Below are 15119 nucleotides of genomic sequence, written 5' to 3'. Positions count from 1 at the left end.
CGCTTCCCCGCAGGGTCTGGGCTCCCGCCGGCGCGTCCGGGCGCCCCACGCCGCGCCCCCGGGTCCGCGCGGGCGGGGGGCGGGGCCCCTCGGGGGAGGGCGGGGCGGGGCCTGGGCCGCCGGCGGGGCGGGGCCGGGGCGGGGCCTGGGCCGCCGGCGGGGGCGGGCCGGGGCGAGGGGCGGGGCCTGGATCCCGGCGCGGGGCGGGGCCCGGCGCACGTGACGCGGTTGCCAGGGTGAAAGGTCAGGCGCGCGCCGGCGCACTTCCAACATGGCGGCGGCCGGGGCGGCGGCGCGCAGCCCGGGATCCCCGGCTGGCTCGGCGGCCGGAGTCCCGCGCCCGCCCCCGCGGCGGGCCTGGCGGCTGCCCGCGCTGCTCGTCCTGCTGGCGGCGGCGGGGCCGGGCGCCGGCGCGGCCCGGCTGTACCGCCCGGGCGAGGACGCCGTGTGGGTGCTGGACAGCGGCAGCGTGCGCGGGGCCACCGCCAACAGCTCGGCCGCGTGGCTCGTGCAGTTCTACTCCTCGTGGTGCGGCCACTGCATCGGCTACGCGCCCACCTGGCGCGCCCTGGCCGCCGACGTGCGAGGTGAGGCGCGGCCCCGCGATTCGCGCTCGCCCCCGTCGCGGCCGCGGGCCGGGAGGCCGGGCGAGCCTCGCTCCCCCCCACCCCGGGCGGGCCCGCCCGCGCTCCCTGCTCTCCGGACCCCCCGCAGCCCCTGGCTGACGCGGGGCGCCCGCCCCCTGCTCAGCACGTCCACTTCAGGGCCGAGAACTCCCACGCTTTGCGGATCCCCATCCCCTCCCAAGCCCCTCTCCCTGTGAACCGCCCCTCCCCGTCCTCTCTGCGTTTTGAACCGCTGACCATATGGTGGGTGCGCCCAGGGAGCCCACAACTCAGGAGTCCCGGTACTCTGGAGACTTGTCTAGAGAGGCAAAAAAGACCTGAACGGACTCTCCACGGGCGGCTCCCTGCGCGCGGGCGCCCAGCCTTAGGTCGGTCTGTCATCGGCCGAAGGACGGGTGCGGCGCCCACGCTGCTGTGGCTTTGCTGCAAATAGTTCCTGGGCCCCCAAGTCACTGGCCTGCCCTAAGTGGCAGCGTTGTCGTGGGGAGGGGGCACGCGAGGGCTTTCCTGCCCGCCGGCTCCTTGGAATTGCTCCGGAGTGGCGCTGGCCCAGCAGGAGTGAGGTTTGTGGCAGGACTGTGCTGCCTGGGCTAACCTCTAATTACACTCTTCAGTGGGCGAGCGGGTAACAAAGTGTTGTTCTCTCTTCCAGCACCTTTGTTTTTTAAGTCTCATATCCTGCCTTGCGGTGTTTTCTTACAGCTCAGCAAATGCACACAGAAACTAGAGGGAGCGGGCTAAGTAGCGTTTTTGTGCAAGTGACGATCTCGAAGGCCCTTGTCTTGCTCAGGGTGTTGGGGCCTTTGGAGTCACGGGTTTGGTCCTTGAGCCCATGTTTCCCGAGTCCCCCCTGTTTGGCATGACCAGAGCTGTCACCAGCCTGCGGTTTCCGAGGCTGCTTTTTTTTTTTTTTTTTTTTTTTTGGTAAGCGTTCCAGAACAAGCTCTTGGACAACATAGAGGACCTTTCAGTTCTCACTTGTTGTTTTGTAGCAGAGACAGATGTGTAAATTCAAATGCAGGTAGCCAGGCCTGGCAGGACAGCTGTCACCTATTTTATGTGCGGTTTGAGTTTTTCAGTTCCGTATCTGAAGTGTAAAACTTGTGAACCAAATTCAAGTGTTGCCAACCATCCTGGAGCCGGACCTGCACACCAGGGGCCTTGGTGCAGGAGCGTGGCCCCTGGGCCCCGGATGGAGGGCACTCCGAAAGTGAAACTGTGAAATACATGCTTGGTGGGTGTGATTACTCTTGGCTAAATAAGCACAGCTCTGAACAGGCACAGCTGGCCATCGTCCAAGCCAAGGCAGGAAGAACAGGCCTGAGCCCAAAGGGAGATTGGTCCGAAAGTGAGACAGCTGTGGCCTGCGAGACTGGGAGGGGGCCTGCGGGCACCAGGCTGAGGGGCCACCTCCCAAGGAACAGGCTCTGACAGTAGAGCTCTTGGCTCTGGGGAGTGTCCCACTGGGGGTCCCCAAAGACACGCCAGGGACTTGCTGGAGTTGCTCCTTGCTGTTGGCCTGCCCAGACCCACTGGGTCAGGCCTCTGGGTGCTATGGGCGGAGCTGACTGTGGAGCATGAGGACACCTGCGCTCCCGCCCCGCCACCCTGGGGTGGATTCGCTGGGAGCCCTCCCAGGCCTGACTGGTGAGCCCCTGAGAGGGCGGCCCTGCCTGTGCTGGGGCCCCACCCATTTCTCACCCAGGCCTTTGTCAGCAGCGGGTCCCTAGGGCATGGAGGTCCCTGAGCCCCCCGGGGCCAGTGCGTGCAGCTTTTGTGCCACTGCCAGCAAGTGAGCCTGAGTAGCTACTGTGAGGGGGCTGTACGGCCAACCTCCTTGGGGCCTCTTCCTGCCCCTCCACAAAGAGGGTGTCCCACTGCCACCCCAGCCAGCCCCCAGCCCGGTCTCACCATGCTGATGTCCGGGAGTGGGTGCGGTCTAGCGCGGCTCCCAGGTGTGGGGTGCCCGACAGGCACGGTTGGCGCAGGACACCAGCCGAGGCCCCCACTGGGCTGCAGAGGGTGGGTCCTGTCTCGCAGGCCACGGCCCAGGGCGCCTTCCTTCTCCGCAGAGGCCTGGACCGCTCCGCTTGTCACTCCGGTTTCCAAGGGTTTTACACTAATTGCTTTTGCTCGTGCCGAACAAAAGGTCCACTGTTGGGTGGCTCTTCCGGGCTGGCTGGCTCCAGCGAGCCTGCAGCTCCAGCCCTCAAAACCTGTAGCCTGGGGCGCAGCCGAGCCTGTCGGCTGGGCTCCCCAGACTTGCGGGAGGCCTGCCCTTGCTGTGCCCTCCCGGCTCCTCTGCTGGTCCCTGGAGGACAGACGGGGGTCAGGGGCGTTGCCCTGGCTGGCCCTGGGATCCTCGAGGGGAACTGAGGCCTGGTGGGTGAGCACCTGCGCCACGCGCTCCTCCCTCCTGCCAGTGCCCGTTGGAGAGGCCCCAACCGGGCGCTCAAGCCGTGCACTGAGACACATGTCTGGGGGACGAGCTGGCGACCCCAGAGGCCAGAGAGGGAGGACAGACGGTGGTGAGGCCGGGGGGGGCTGGGGTGGGTGTGTGGCCTCCTCCCTTCAGGGGCCTGGAAAGGCCTGTCACGCGCCCCTCCCCCACGCACGCCCCTGTGGTCAGCGGCCCTGAGCTGAGGCCCAGGCTTCCAAAGGGCGGTGTCCAGAGGGGGCGTCCAGACGCTGCTCACCTGGACTCTGAAGATCCGAGGGGCCCATTCCCAGCCGCCAACCTCTGGTGCCGACATGTCCACCAGAGATGGTGGCCGCCCCGGGCTTGCCAGTCACCCACCATGCTTCAGAGCACCTGCCCGGCTGCCTCAGTGGGCCTGACGGCTACGGCCCGAGGCTGGGGCAGCACCGGCCTCTTGCCAGGCCCCTGGCTCTGCGCAGAGCCGCCTGGCCTAGGCAGCACGCCCACTTCCTTTTTACCGCTGCGGCCTCAGCTGCGCCTGGGCTTTGGGGCCTGTGCTTGGGTGCAACAGCCTTGGCCGGGAGGAGGCGGCACTGGCGCGGAGCGTGGCCCTGGGCAGCCTGCGTCACCCCGGGTGGGAGCAGAGTCGGCTCAGGGCTGCTCTGCAGAAAACTGGCCGCAGGCCCCTGCGCCCTGGCCCCCCCACCTGAGGTTGCTGCTTCCCAGTCGCCCCGGGTGGGGGTCTGTCCTTCGTGAGGGAGGGGCAGGGATGGTGCAGGCGCCCGCTGGCTCCCGCCGGGGTGGTCTCCTTTGTGCGGCCTCAATGCTCCCATCTGCCAGGGGCGCCTGCGGGGGGGCCCCCACCCCACCCCCGCCTCAGGACACACAAAGGCACCCCTGAGGGCTGGAGCCCAGGGGACAGGGACGGCCTGGAGGGGCCAGGGAGTGAGGTGCTGCCCTCAGACCCCCCCCACCAGTGTGCCCCCTTGCTCCTCCCTGTGCGGGTGCAGAGGGCGCGGGCGAGCTGAAGGCCAGAAGCCGGCGGGCGCAGTGACCTGGTGGCGGGGAGGGGGGGCCTGTGGAGGTCCCGGGGCTGGTCTCTGAGGGAGTTTGGATTTGACCTTTGAGTGGGGCCGAGGCCTCTGACCCTGAGGCTTGGAGCGCAGACACCGGGGCTGCCAGGGCGGGAAGCTGATCTCCACGGCGGGGGGCGCAGGGCAGGCGGTGGCGCTCCACAGCCCTCGGTGGGTTTCGGGAGGGGGCCCTGACACGGGGGACACCGTCAGCTGCCTGGTGGGGCCGAGGCCGGCCCCCACCCTGCCCTTCCTGCCCCACGCGGCCCATGTCTTTCCTTTGGGACCGTGGTCTCGTCCCTGTCCTGGGGTCCCTGAGAGGTGGTGTCAGTGGGGCGCCGAGGCCCGGCTGACCTGTGGGAGCAGCGGGGCTGGGTGCAGGCCGGGCTCTCCCCAAGGACAGGAGTGCTGGTCCTTCCAAGGCAAAGGTCCGGCGACGCAGGCGGTCAGGCCAGCGGGCGGGGGGCTTATTTTCCTAGGCAGCCCCACTAAGCAAAGTCTGAAATAGAAACGCGGGTCCGTCCCGCCTCCAAGACCCAGTGGGTGCACCAGGGGCCAGGGAGGCGGTTTCTGCTCCGGGTGGCCCGTCCCTCAGGCCTCAGGGCCGGCTCCAGGCGGGTGTGGCTCCAGGTGCACCTGGTGCCGGGAATTCCTGGTCAATGCCCGCATCTGAGCGGGGAGGAGGCGGCGCCAGCTGCTGGAGGGGGAGCTTCGGGGAGAGGAACACCAGGCGGGGCTGGGGGGGCGCGGGGCCCTGCGGGGCGGGGAGGGTGCTGGCCACACTGCCGGGAGGCGCCCAGGCCAGCCCGGCCATCTGCCGCACGGCGGGGGAGCACTGGCTGTCCTCTCCTTGGTGCGCTCCAGCCCCGCTGCTGTTCCCGAGGAGCGGCGCCCCACGCCCGCACCCTGGGTGAGCCCGGGCTCCCCAAGGCCCGGGGCGGGTGCTGTGCGGGTGGGCGCTGGCCGCGAACGCCTCTCCGCGCTCGATCCTGCCGTCGCCTTCCCGCTGGCTGCTGTTCGCTGTAACTCAGGGAAAGCGAGCTTTTTGTTTAATTTTTTTAATTAATTTATTTTTTTAATTCAACAGCATTTAAGCAACATTTTTTTTTTTAAGATTTATTTTTATTTATTTATTTACACAAGCACTGGGTACAGTCAGAAGCGCGGGAGGGTGAGAGAATCCGCCAGAGCCAGAGCGGGGAGCAGAGCAGGCAGAAGGACCGAAGGACACTGCTGAGGGGAGCAGCGGGCGGCAGGAGAGGTCTGCGCGCCGTGTGGGACCCTCACCGGTGGCCGGGGAGCAGCCGGGGATCGAACCAGCACTACAGAGGCCGCGGGCAGCTTCGCAGCCCAGCGCTCAACCGCTGCGCCACCGGGGAGGCCCGAAAGCGAGCTTTTTAAAGCAGATGGGGTCTGTTAGATGGAACACTGGCCCTCTCCAGGGCGCTGTCTCTGCAGGCCCGGTTTTGTGGTGTCCACTGCTGGTCAGCATCCCCCTTCTAGGGGGCTTCTCACAGACCCTCTGAGTGTGGGCCGCAGTCACTGCTGGGGGAAGATTCTCCTCCTGTGACCTTAACCAGGTCGCTGCTGATGGCCAGCCTGGGTTCCGCATGGACGTCACTGAGTGGACTTCCTGCCCAGGGTGGCCGCACCCCTGGGTGACCACCAGACTCCTTTTGCCCCCCACAGTCTCACTGCACTGCTTCCTGTCTGCAGGGCCACTGCTGGCCTGTCCCGCTTCCTCGGGCAGCTCCCCGGGGCGCATGTGACCTAGAGAAGGGGGTGCCTTCTGAAGAGGGAGCTGAGGACTAAGGGCAGCGCCCCCGGGGCCCTGGAGTGGCCTCTGTGCAGCTCCCCGGACCCCTGAGGTGGGCCTGCCAGGCCCCATCTGACTGCAGCCTCAGGAGTAACCCCTTTGGGGTGCTCAGTGAGAAAGGAGGTCCCCTACCCCCATTGGAGGCTACAGCTCTGGGGAAGTCACCCCCCTAGAGTGGCCTGCCTGGACAGGGTGGGCGCGGCAGACGGGAGGACCCCCGCCGGAAGCACAGGTGAGATGCAGGGGACTGGAGCCAGGCCAGGGCCGTGGCCCGGGGTGTGTCTGCACTGGCCGGCAGCAGGCGGGCGCCTCTGGAGGCACGTGCGGGCGGCGGCGGCGCTGGCTCAGGCGCCGCTGGATGCTCAGGAGTGGGCCTCCCGGGGCGCACGGTGGTTTGTCCTGAGATGAGGGGCATGGGGGGCTGGGCTGCCGCCTCTGTTTCATTCACACGTTAGAGTTTTCCCATGATACGCTGTCCCTGGGGGTCAGTCTCAGGCTGTCGCCACTGCGGCCCGAGTCCATCCCCGGCCAGGGAGTGACCCACACGGCGCGGCAGACCTCACCTGTCTCCGCTGCCCCCCTCAGCAGTGTGTTTCAGTGGATCCGCCTGTTCTGCTCCCCACTCTGTCTCTGGGGAGTCCTCTCACCCCCACCGCTGGCCTGCACCCCAGTTCTTGTATGCATAAATAAGTAAATCTTTTTTTTAAAAAAAAAACCAACAATAACTCTACCCTTTAAAAAAAATAAGCTTTTCCATAATAAAAAGCTGAAGAAGGGAAATGCACACGTTTCAAGACTCCTTTTCCACCTCCAAGATAGAGCCGTGCTGTGGGGGGCCCCTTGGGGTGTCTCACACCCTAGTCTCTGCCTGGCAAGGTGGGGTGTAGCTATGGCTGAGCCCGGCCCGTGGTGACCACAGTGCCCGGTGGCCCCGAGGCCTGGCAGTGGCCCGGAGACTGCGGGGGCGTGGTGCAGCAAGGCCCCAGGGACTCCCCCCAGCCTGGCCACGGCCTCTGCTTTCAGACTGGGCGGCTGCCATCCGCGTCGCTGCCCTGGACTGTGCAGACGAGAAGAATCACGAGGTGTGCGGGGCCTACGACGTCCACTTCTACCCCACCTTCCGGGTGAGTGGCCCGCCATGCAGCCCCGTGCCCCCACGCTCTCCCACCCGGCCCGGACACGCGGGTCGTGGGCCTGGCCTCCCACAGCCGTGCCCCCTCCCCACCCTCCAACCGCAAGCCTGAGCGTCCTCGCGCATGGAGCACGGGCCAGGGCACCCCTGGGAGCTGCCCCGCACTCGTCCTTGAGGCCACTGCACCCTGGAGGTCTGGGGCTTGGCAGGAGGCGGCTGCGCCTCCACCCGCCGGTCATGTGCATTGCTGCGGCCCCCACCTGGCGGGCGTCCCCGGGCAGCGCGCATGCAGCCCTCTCCGCCAGGCAGGGCGGCTGCCAGGAGGGGCGGTGGGTGTGCGTGTGAGCATCAGGGCTCCCTCTGGGGTCGCCTGCCGCGTGCCCGCGCCTTGGCAGCCCGCCGAGTCCGCACCCTCTGGCCACGCATTTGCCTGCTCGCAGCTGGCACTGCCCCACCCCAACGTCTCCGTGTAGGTGAGCAGCCGCTGGGCTCAGGCCGGGCCCTTTCCTGACCTGTTCTCGGCCTCCCACTCAGTATTTTAAAGCATTCGCCAAGGACTTCACAACTGGAGAAAATTTTAAAGGTAAGGGCGAGCTGTGTTTGCTGTCAGATCCCTCGCCAGCCCAGGATGCTGGCCTGCCCCGCGCCCTCCCCTGCCCTCCGCTCCAAATAGTTGTGGGCAGGGGAACTGCTGCTTGTGCTCGGCCTTCCTGGGAAAATAAGGGGGGAAGCGTTAAAATTTCAGATTAAAAAGGCTTGGCGGGGCCTCCCCGGTGGCGCAGCGGTTGAGCGCCGGGTTGCGAAGCTGCCCGCAGCCTCTGCAGCGCCGGTTCCATCCCCGGCTGCTCCCCGGCCACCGGAGGAGGGTCCCGCATGGCGCGCAGACCTCTCCTGCCGCCCGCTGCTCCCCTCAGCAGTGTCCTTCGGTCCTTCTGCCTGCTCTGCTCCCCGCTCTGGCTCTGGTGAATCCTCTCACCCTCCCGCGCTTCTGACTGTACCCAGTGCTTGTATAAATAAATCTTTAAAAAAAAAAAAAAAAAAGGCTTGGCGCCGCGCCGAGGCCGGAGCACACGCAGAGACAGTACGCAGAACAGGCGCCCGGCCTGGCCATGCGTGTCCATGGGCATGTGCGCTCATGCTCAGGGTCCCGTGGGCATTGGGTGGGCACCCAGGGGCTCCCTGTACGGAGCTTTGCCCAGGTTGGGCCCCGGGACCCCGGGAGGAGAGCTGTGGTTGCCCAGACTGGATGGTGCCACGTGCAACCCGCAGGGCCAGACCGAGAGCTACAGACAGTGCGACGCACGATGGTCGACTTCCTGCAGAACCACTCAGCTGAGCACCGGCCGCCCGCCTGCCCGCCGCTGGAGCCCCTCCGGTGTGTAGCTCTGCCGCCAGCGCCCCGCCTCAGCCCTCCTGGCGGCACCTGCGCTAAGGCTCCGCACCACTGCGCCCTTGGGCCCTAAAAGCCTCTCTCCACAGCCCCGGCGACGTCCTCTCCCTCCTCAGCCAGCACGACGACCGCTACGTGGCCATTCTGTTTGAGAGCAGCGGCTCCTATGTTGGGCGTGAGGTAGGTGGGGGGTCGGCGTCTGCTTCGTGCTGACCAGCGGGTGCGTCGGCCACGCCATGGAGCCCGTCCCTCTGTTGGTTCCGCTGTGGGGTCTGGGCCTTAGTGAGTTTGGGCGCGGAGGTGATGGTGGCAACTGGGGTTCCCAGAGGGAGCCAGAGAAGCGCCCCCTCCCCCCCAGTGCCCGTGTCTGTGGCTCCAGGCCCAGGCAGAGACGGTGCCAGGCGGCCCGTGATCAGGCTCCGTGTGACCCCTGCCGCCACCTCTGCGGCACGCCACCGAGGCCCAGAGCCCTCAGCTGGCCCTGCCACCCCAGGATCCCTCATCACACCCCAGTGCCCCTGTCCCCCTTGGGATGTGCTCCTGAGGGGCTGCGCCGTGCTCCCCTGTGCCCCCAGGGCCACACGCATGTGTGGAGGGAGGGCCGCTGGCCGCCTGGGCGTGCGGGGCCAGCGCTGCCTGAGCCGGTGCGTCCACGGCCTGGCTCTGCGGGCTGGGGAGCAGGACTGAGGCGGGCGGCTGGCACCGGCGCCCACGCCCCCCACTCCCCAGGGCGCCGTGCCGCACACCGCCCCGCAGAGCCACCTTGCCCTCTGGAGCGCAGGTGATCCTGGACCTGGTTCCGTTCGAGAACATCTTGGTGAGGAGAGCACTGGACACTGACGCGGCACTCCTGGGCTCGCTGGGCGTTTCCCCCGTCCCCTCGTGCTACCTGATCCACCCGAACGGGTCTCACGGGCCGGTTGCCATGTAAGCTGTCGGCTGCAGGTGTCTGGGCCTGCTGGGCGGTGCCTGGGTCTCCCCCCGGCCTCTGTGGTGGCCAGCAGTGCTCACCCCTTTCCCCAGAGCGCGGTGGAGGCTCATGGTCCCCTCTTGGCCACGGCCAGCAGGGCCTGTGCGCCCCGAGTCAGGGTGGGCAGCACCATAGGTTGAAGGCAGCGCCTCCTGCAGCCGGGGTCCCGGGATCCCCTCTGGTCGTTGGCCTGAGAAGGGGCGAGGCCTCCTGGGAGCTCTCCGCCCCCAGACTCGGGTGGAGTGGGGCGGGTCTGGGACCACGGGGCTGGTGGGCTGCAGCTCGTGCGTGCATCAGGCTCCCGGGCAGGTCAGAAGCGCAGGAAATCGAGCTGGAGCCCACGGGTGCCCCGCCAGCCCCAAAGACCTCTCACTGTCCCTGCTGGCCAGTAGCCTGCTGGGGGGCCTCACGTGTGGCCCCTGAGCTGGAGCGCCCCAAGCTGGTGCTACAGGAGCAGGGAGGCTGGGACTGCCCCCGAGGAACCCCCATGGCGAGGACTCAGCCTTGCCCACCGGCTGGCAGCGACCTCCGGGCTCTGAGCCCTTCTCTGCCCCCTCTCGCAGCGGGAAGCCCCTCCGGTCATTTTTTTCTTCCTATTTGAAGTCATTGCCTGGTGTGAGGAAGAAATTGCTTTTGTCACCTGAAAAGCAAAACAGAGAAGAATCTTCGGAAGTTGTGGTGTGGAGAGAATTTGACAGGCAGGTGCTCTGGACGCAGCTGGCGGGGCCCCGGCGGGCGTGCGGACCACGTCGGGGGTTCCCTCACTCACACACTGTGCGCAGGTCGAAGCTATACACGGCGGACCTCGAGTCGGGCCTGCACTACCTCCTGCGCGTGGAGCTGGCCGCCCACCGGTCCCTGGCCGGAGCTGAGCTAAAGGCACTCAAGGATTTTGTGACTGTCCTGGCCAAGGTGCGCGCGCTGGGGGTGCTGCCCGAGGGAGGGGCACGGGCTGCAGGGGGCCTAGCGCTGTCCAGAGGCCTCCCAGATGCCCACCCGCCTGGGCCACAGGGAAGCACGGGGCGCAGAGGCCACCTGCTTGGTGCAGACCCCCCAGCGTGTCAGGCCAAGGCTGAGGCGACGCTGTCAGGCAGGGGCTGTCCAGGGCACGGGGTGTTGACCTGAAGCGGGACTCGCCAAGGGTGGGGTTGTGGCCTCTGCCTGACGATCAGCAGTGGGAGGACCGGTGAGGACAGCAGGGCCTTTGGGGTGTCCTGAGGGCAAGGGCCTGCCTGCCTTCGTCTCCTGTGGCTGTCAAGTCGACGGGCCTTCCGAGAGGGCGCAGGCTGGCTCTCCAGCAGCCGTCTGCGGCGCCTTGGGTGGCCTCTGGCTGGCGGCTCTGAACTCTGAGCTGGAAAGCGGCGGCTCGCGGTCAGGTTCTGGGTCAGACGCTCACGTGGGTGGGCAGCAGTGCCTGCCCCACCCTGGGGCTCGCTGTGTCTGAGTTGCCCCCGGGCTCACTGTGGGGCCTTCTTCCCCAGCTGTTCCCCGGCCGGCCGCCCATCAGGAAGCTGCTGGAGATGCTGCGGGAGTGGCTGACCAGCCTGCCCCTGGACAGGATCCCCTACAACGCCGTCCTCGACCTGGTCAACAACAAGATGCGGGTGAGGGGCTCCTCCCGCCGGCCTCTAGGCCGGTCCTGCCCGCACCCACTGGACATCAGCCATGCCCTCCAGGGCTGCAGCTCATGCTCGTGGCTTGCCCCCATGAGCGGCCTTCCAGAATTTAGGACAGGTGTCAGCACGCTCACCCGGTCCTGCAGCCACACCCTCGCACAGCCCTGCGCCCTGAGGCCCACGGGAGCCCTGGCCCTGGGAACCTGCAGCTGCGGGGGCTGGTGCCGGGCCCGGTCCTCTTTGTCATAGTGGGTCCTCGGCCGCGCCGGCCTGTGCCTAGGGGAGTTGCGGCCCTTCTCAGGCCAGCGCTGAGACGCAGCCCATCCTTGCTGAGGCCACTCAGGCACGCAGGCCGGTTCTGACTCACCCGAGGCCACAACTGTGCCCACCAGCTCGGGATGGCGCTTGGGACAGCCTACTGGCTGGGCCTGGGGGGCATCCTTGCTTCCCGGTGCTCGCTGCCAGACACGCCTGCTTCCTTCCCCGAGACAGGGGTCGCCTTCTGGACAGACGCCAACTGCCCTCCCGCTGTCTGGTGGCTGTGGCGTCTTCCATCAGAACTTTTTGTCCTCTCCTTTTAGATCTCTGGAATATTCCTCGCCAGCCAGATCAAGTGGGTTGGCTGTCAAGGCAGTTGGCCCGAGCTGAGGGGCTACACGTGTTCTCTCTGGAAGCTGTTCCACACCTTGACTGTCCACGCTGCGGCCCACCCGGAAGCCCTGGACGGCACAGGTACGCCTGTCGGGGCAGCAGTGCTGGCCTGGGGAACTCGCTGGGGGGCGGGAGCATCCTTGGAGGCGCCACAGTGCAGACGGCCCTGGGTGCTGGGGCACGAGCCCTGCCTCTCTGCCTCGGGGCCCTGGGCAGGCCACCCTCAGACCCAGTGGCTCTGCCCACGCACGCCTGTGGGGCGGGGGCCGCCTGGCCGTGGCCACTCAGAAGCAGGCAGCGCTGGTTGGGGTGGGCGGCCACGGCCCTTGGGGAGCTGGTGCCCGAGCTGCAGCCCGCATGTGCACCGGGCCAGCCCCGCCTACCTGCTCCGGCCCTGGCCCAGCTGTGTGGGGCTGGGCCGGGCCGGGCGGGGTGGCCCTTGACGCTGCTCTCCTGAGAGTCCCGCGGCAGCAGCGTGCAGCTGAGGGGACGCCCGAGCCGGGCCAAGACTGCGGGGCCGACAGCACCTCCCGACGGGCCGGCCACCTTTAGCGGGAGCCGCGGACGTGTTCTGCCCGGAGGAAGGGGGTCCCCGCGGGGGGCCCACTGCAGCGGGCTCTGCCCTGACCCACCGGGGCGGGCCTCCAGGAGCGGCTCCCGCCCGGAGAACTGGGTCAGCCGGCGCGGATTACGTCTTCCGGGGCTTCTGCGCCACACGCGCCTTTAAAACCCGCCTCTGGAAGCTGCCGCGCCCCTAATCCCCGCAGGTAGAGGCTTAGGGCTCCACTTTACAGATTAGGGCGCCCGCAGAGTGCAGCAGGGCGGTGGGAAGGGAGGGCGGATTACCCGTGGGGGAGACGTTGGCGGGGACCGGTGCTGAGCGGGGAGCGCCCCTCCCCCTCGGAGCCAGCGGTCGGCATGGCCCGGGGCAGGAGGCGCCGGGTCAGGGCCGCCTTGCAGCAGCTGCCCTCAACTCTGCGTGGTGGACACCCGGCGTGGACCTTGAGGCCTGCTCGGTTAAGGCATTAGTCTCAGATATGTTTTTTTCCCCTCATTTCTTCGCTGTGTTTCTTTCAAAGCCGGCACCTAATCTGCCCTAATCTCGTGGCATGTTGCCCGCGCCGTCCCCGTGCTGGCTGGCTGGCGGGCGGCTGGGTCCAGGCCCGGGCACCTCTGGTGTGACCGCGCCAATGGCTTCTCCACGCCCGGCGGCCAGCTGGCGTCGTGCGCTGCGTGCGGTGGGCGTGCGTGTCCTCACGCTGAGGCATCGGCAGAGCGCAGAGCGCGCAGGCCCGCGCTGTGGGCGCCATCGCTGCCCAGAGGATGCTGGCCAGCAGCCATGGTCGTGGCCCTGGCCCTGGCGTGGAGGTCGCCGGCAGGCTGGCTGGCGACCAGGCCAGGGCCGTCCTAGCCTGTGGCCTCGCCCGGTCTTGTGCTCAGCGAGGCTCTGGGCATGAAGCGGCTGTGGTCAGGGCCGAGTGGCCCGTGGCTCCAGCACCAGCCCCAGGGCAGTGGGGCGGCAAGGATGCCTGCCGCAGCCCTCGCTCTCAGGGCGCGCTCCTGTGCTGGCCTGTGGCCCGGGTGCTGGTGGGCAGGCTGGGGTGCGGGTCCTGGGCCCTCCCCGGGGTGTGCATGGTGTGACGGGAGCGGGCAGCCCCCAGGCAGTGCAGGTGTCGGGGCGCACCGGCGCCCGGCCTGGCCCTGCTGGCACCTGCCTTTGCTGCCTTCTCTGCAGGGCTGGAGGGCGACCCCCAGGCGGTGCTGCAGGCCATCAGGGCCTACGTGCGCACCTTCTTCGGCTGCAAGGAGTGCGCCGAGCACTTCGAGGAGATGGCTGCCGAGTCCTTGGGCTCTGTGAAAACTGCAGACCAGGCAGTTCTCTGGCTCTGGAGGAAGCATAACCTGGTGAACCACCGCCTGGCAGGTGAGCGGCAGCCAGGGTCTTGGCGGGCGCAGGGCGCAGGGCATGGGTGGTGAGGCCGGAGTCCGGGGCAGGGCCTGGCGGCGGATGTCAGCCCGTGTCCTGCCCCTCACCCGGGGGTGCCCCTCGGCCCCAGCATGTCTGACAGGGCAGCTGGCACAGCTGGTGTGAGTGTGGCCTTCGCGTCGCTAACGCCTGCCTGGGCGCCGCGAGTCGGCTGCACTGGTTCGGTTCCCCGGGCCGGGCACGTTTCATCAGTTAAGTGATTCCAACTGCTCCTGAGGCAGCAGCTGGTTAAAATTAGGCTTAAAAATAATTCCACCGAGGAAGAAACCTTCACAGGGATGAGTAGAAAATGCACTAAACTGTTGGGTTTTATTTAATCCACTGCGTTAAGAAAGCGTATCACAGCAGGGCGCTAAAGAGAATTGGTTTTTCTCATGCTCGGCGCTGACGGCCGTGCGGCCATGGGACGGCTGTGGGGGTGGCCGCCGCGCAGGCGCAGAGGGAGGGGGCGCTGGGAGGGCGAGGGGCAGGCAGCCTCATGACTGCTGAGGGGCAGTGGCCAGCGAGGACCCGCGTCTGGGAGCTGGCATCACATCCATCTCTAGGGGGCGCGGGGAACAGGGGTGGCGCCTCGGGCCTTAGGGCTTGAGAAGGGCCAGCGCAGCCAGGGCCTGCAGTGTTGGGGGGTGCCCCCGGGCTGTGTGGGGCCGGGGCCGGGCCCGCGCCCGAGGAGAAGGCAGAGTCATGGGGCCGGAGGCCCAGCGGGGAGAGCTCGGCGGGGGCCAGTGTCACTGGGTGGATGGAGCCAGACTTGGTCACTTGAGTGGCCCGGCGGCCGCGTGGGTTGCTGTTCTTTGCAGTGGGCATGGACCTGACCAGCAGCTGGAGAGAGGCAGGCGCCTGTGTGGGAAGGCGGGGAGCAGCAGGACGGCTGGCTCTGGGGACCCACGGGTGTTCCTGCCACCACCCTACTCCTTCTCTGCCCCCCAGGCCACCTGAGTGAGGACCCCAAGTTCCCAAAGGTGCCGTGGCCAACCCCGGACCTCTGCCCGGCCTGCCACGAGGAAGTCAAGGGCCTGGACAGCTGGCATGAAGGCCAGGTGCTCCTGTTCCTGAAGCGGCACTACGGCGGCGACAACCTCGTCCACACGCATGCTGTGGGCCTGGGCAACGCCGGCCCAGGGGGCAGCCCGGCTGAGACTGAGGCGCAAGGACAAGACCGCGCCTCCCCGGCGAGGCCCCGTGGGGGCCCGGGTGCCGAGAGCCTGCGCCCGCCCAGCCTGCTGTCCCCCGGGCCCCCGCTCAGGCTGGCCGGGCCCGCAGACCGCGGGGAGGCGGAGGCGGCCGTGCCCGTGCTGGGGTCTGGCTTCTCCAGCCTGGACATGAGCCTGTGCGTGCTGCTCTACGCGGCCTCCTCCCTGTTCCTCATGGTCATGTACTTCTTCTTCCGAGTGCGGTCCAAGCGGTGGAAGACCCGGCATCACCACCCGGCCGTGTAG

General features: G+C 67.8%; 1 protein-coding gene across 1 annotated transcript; it reads left to right on the top strand.

Annotated features, from left to right (window-relative positions):
- Nucleotides 1–271: 271 nt before the first annotated feature.
- Nucleotides 272–15119, top strand: QSOX2 (quiescin sulfhydryl oxidase 2; the record flags this gene model as incomplete). The annotated part of the gene is made up of 11 exons (XM_084237451.1): nt 272–587; nt 6958–7058; nt 7601–7649; nt 8336–8441; nt 8546–8636; nt 9238–9383; nt 9990–10338; nt 10908–11030; nt 11624–11774; nt 13429–13617; nt 14611–15119. 11 exons carry the CDS (start codon nt 272–274, stop codon nt 15117–15119), a joined length of 2130 nt encoding a protein of 709 aa, XP_084093577.1.

Source organism: Talpa europaea (genome assembly GCF_964194135.1).
Source record: "Talpa europaea genome assembly, chromosome: 7".
Taxonomy (NCBI): Eukaryota; Metazoa; Chordata; class Mammalia; order Eulipotyphla; family Talpidae; genus Talpa; species Talpa europaea.
This window is presented reverse-complemented; position numbering and strand designations above follow the sequence as displayed.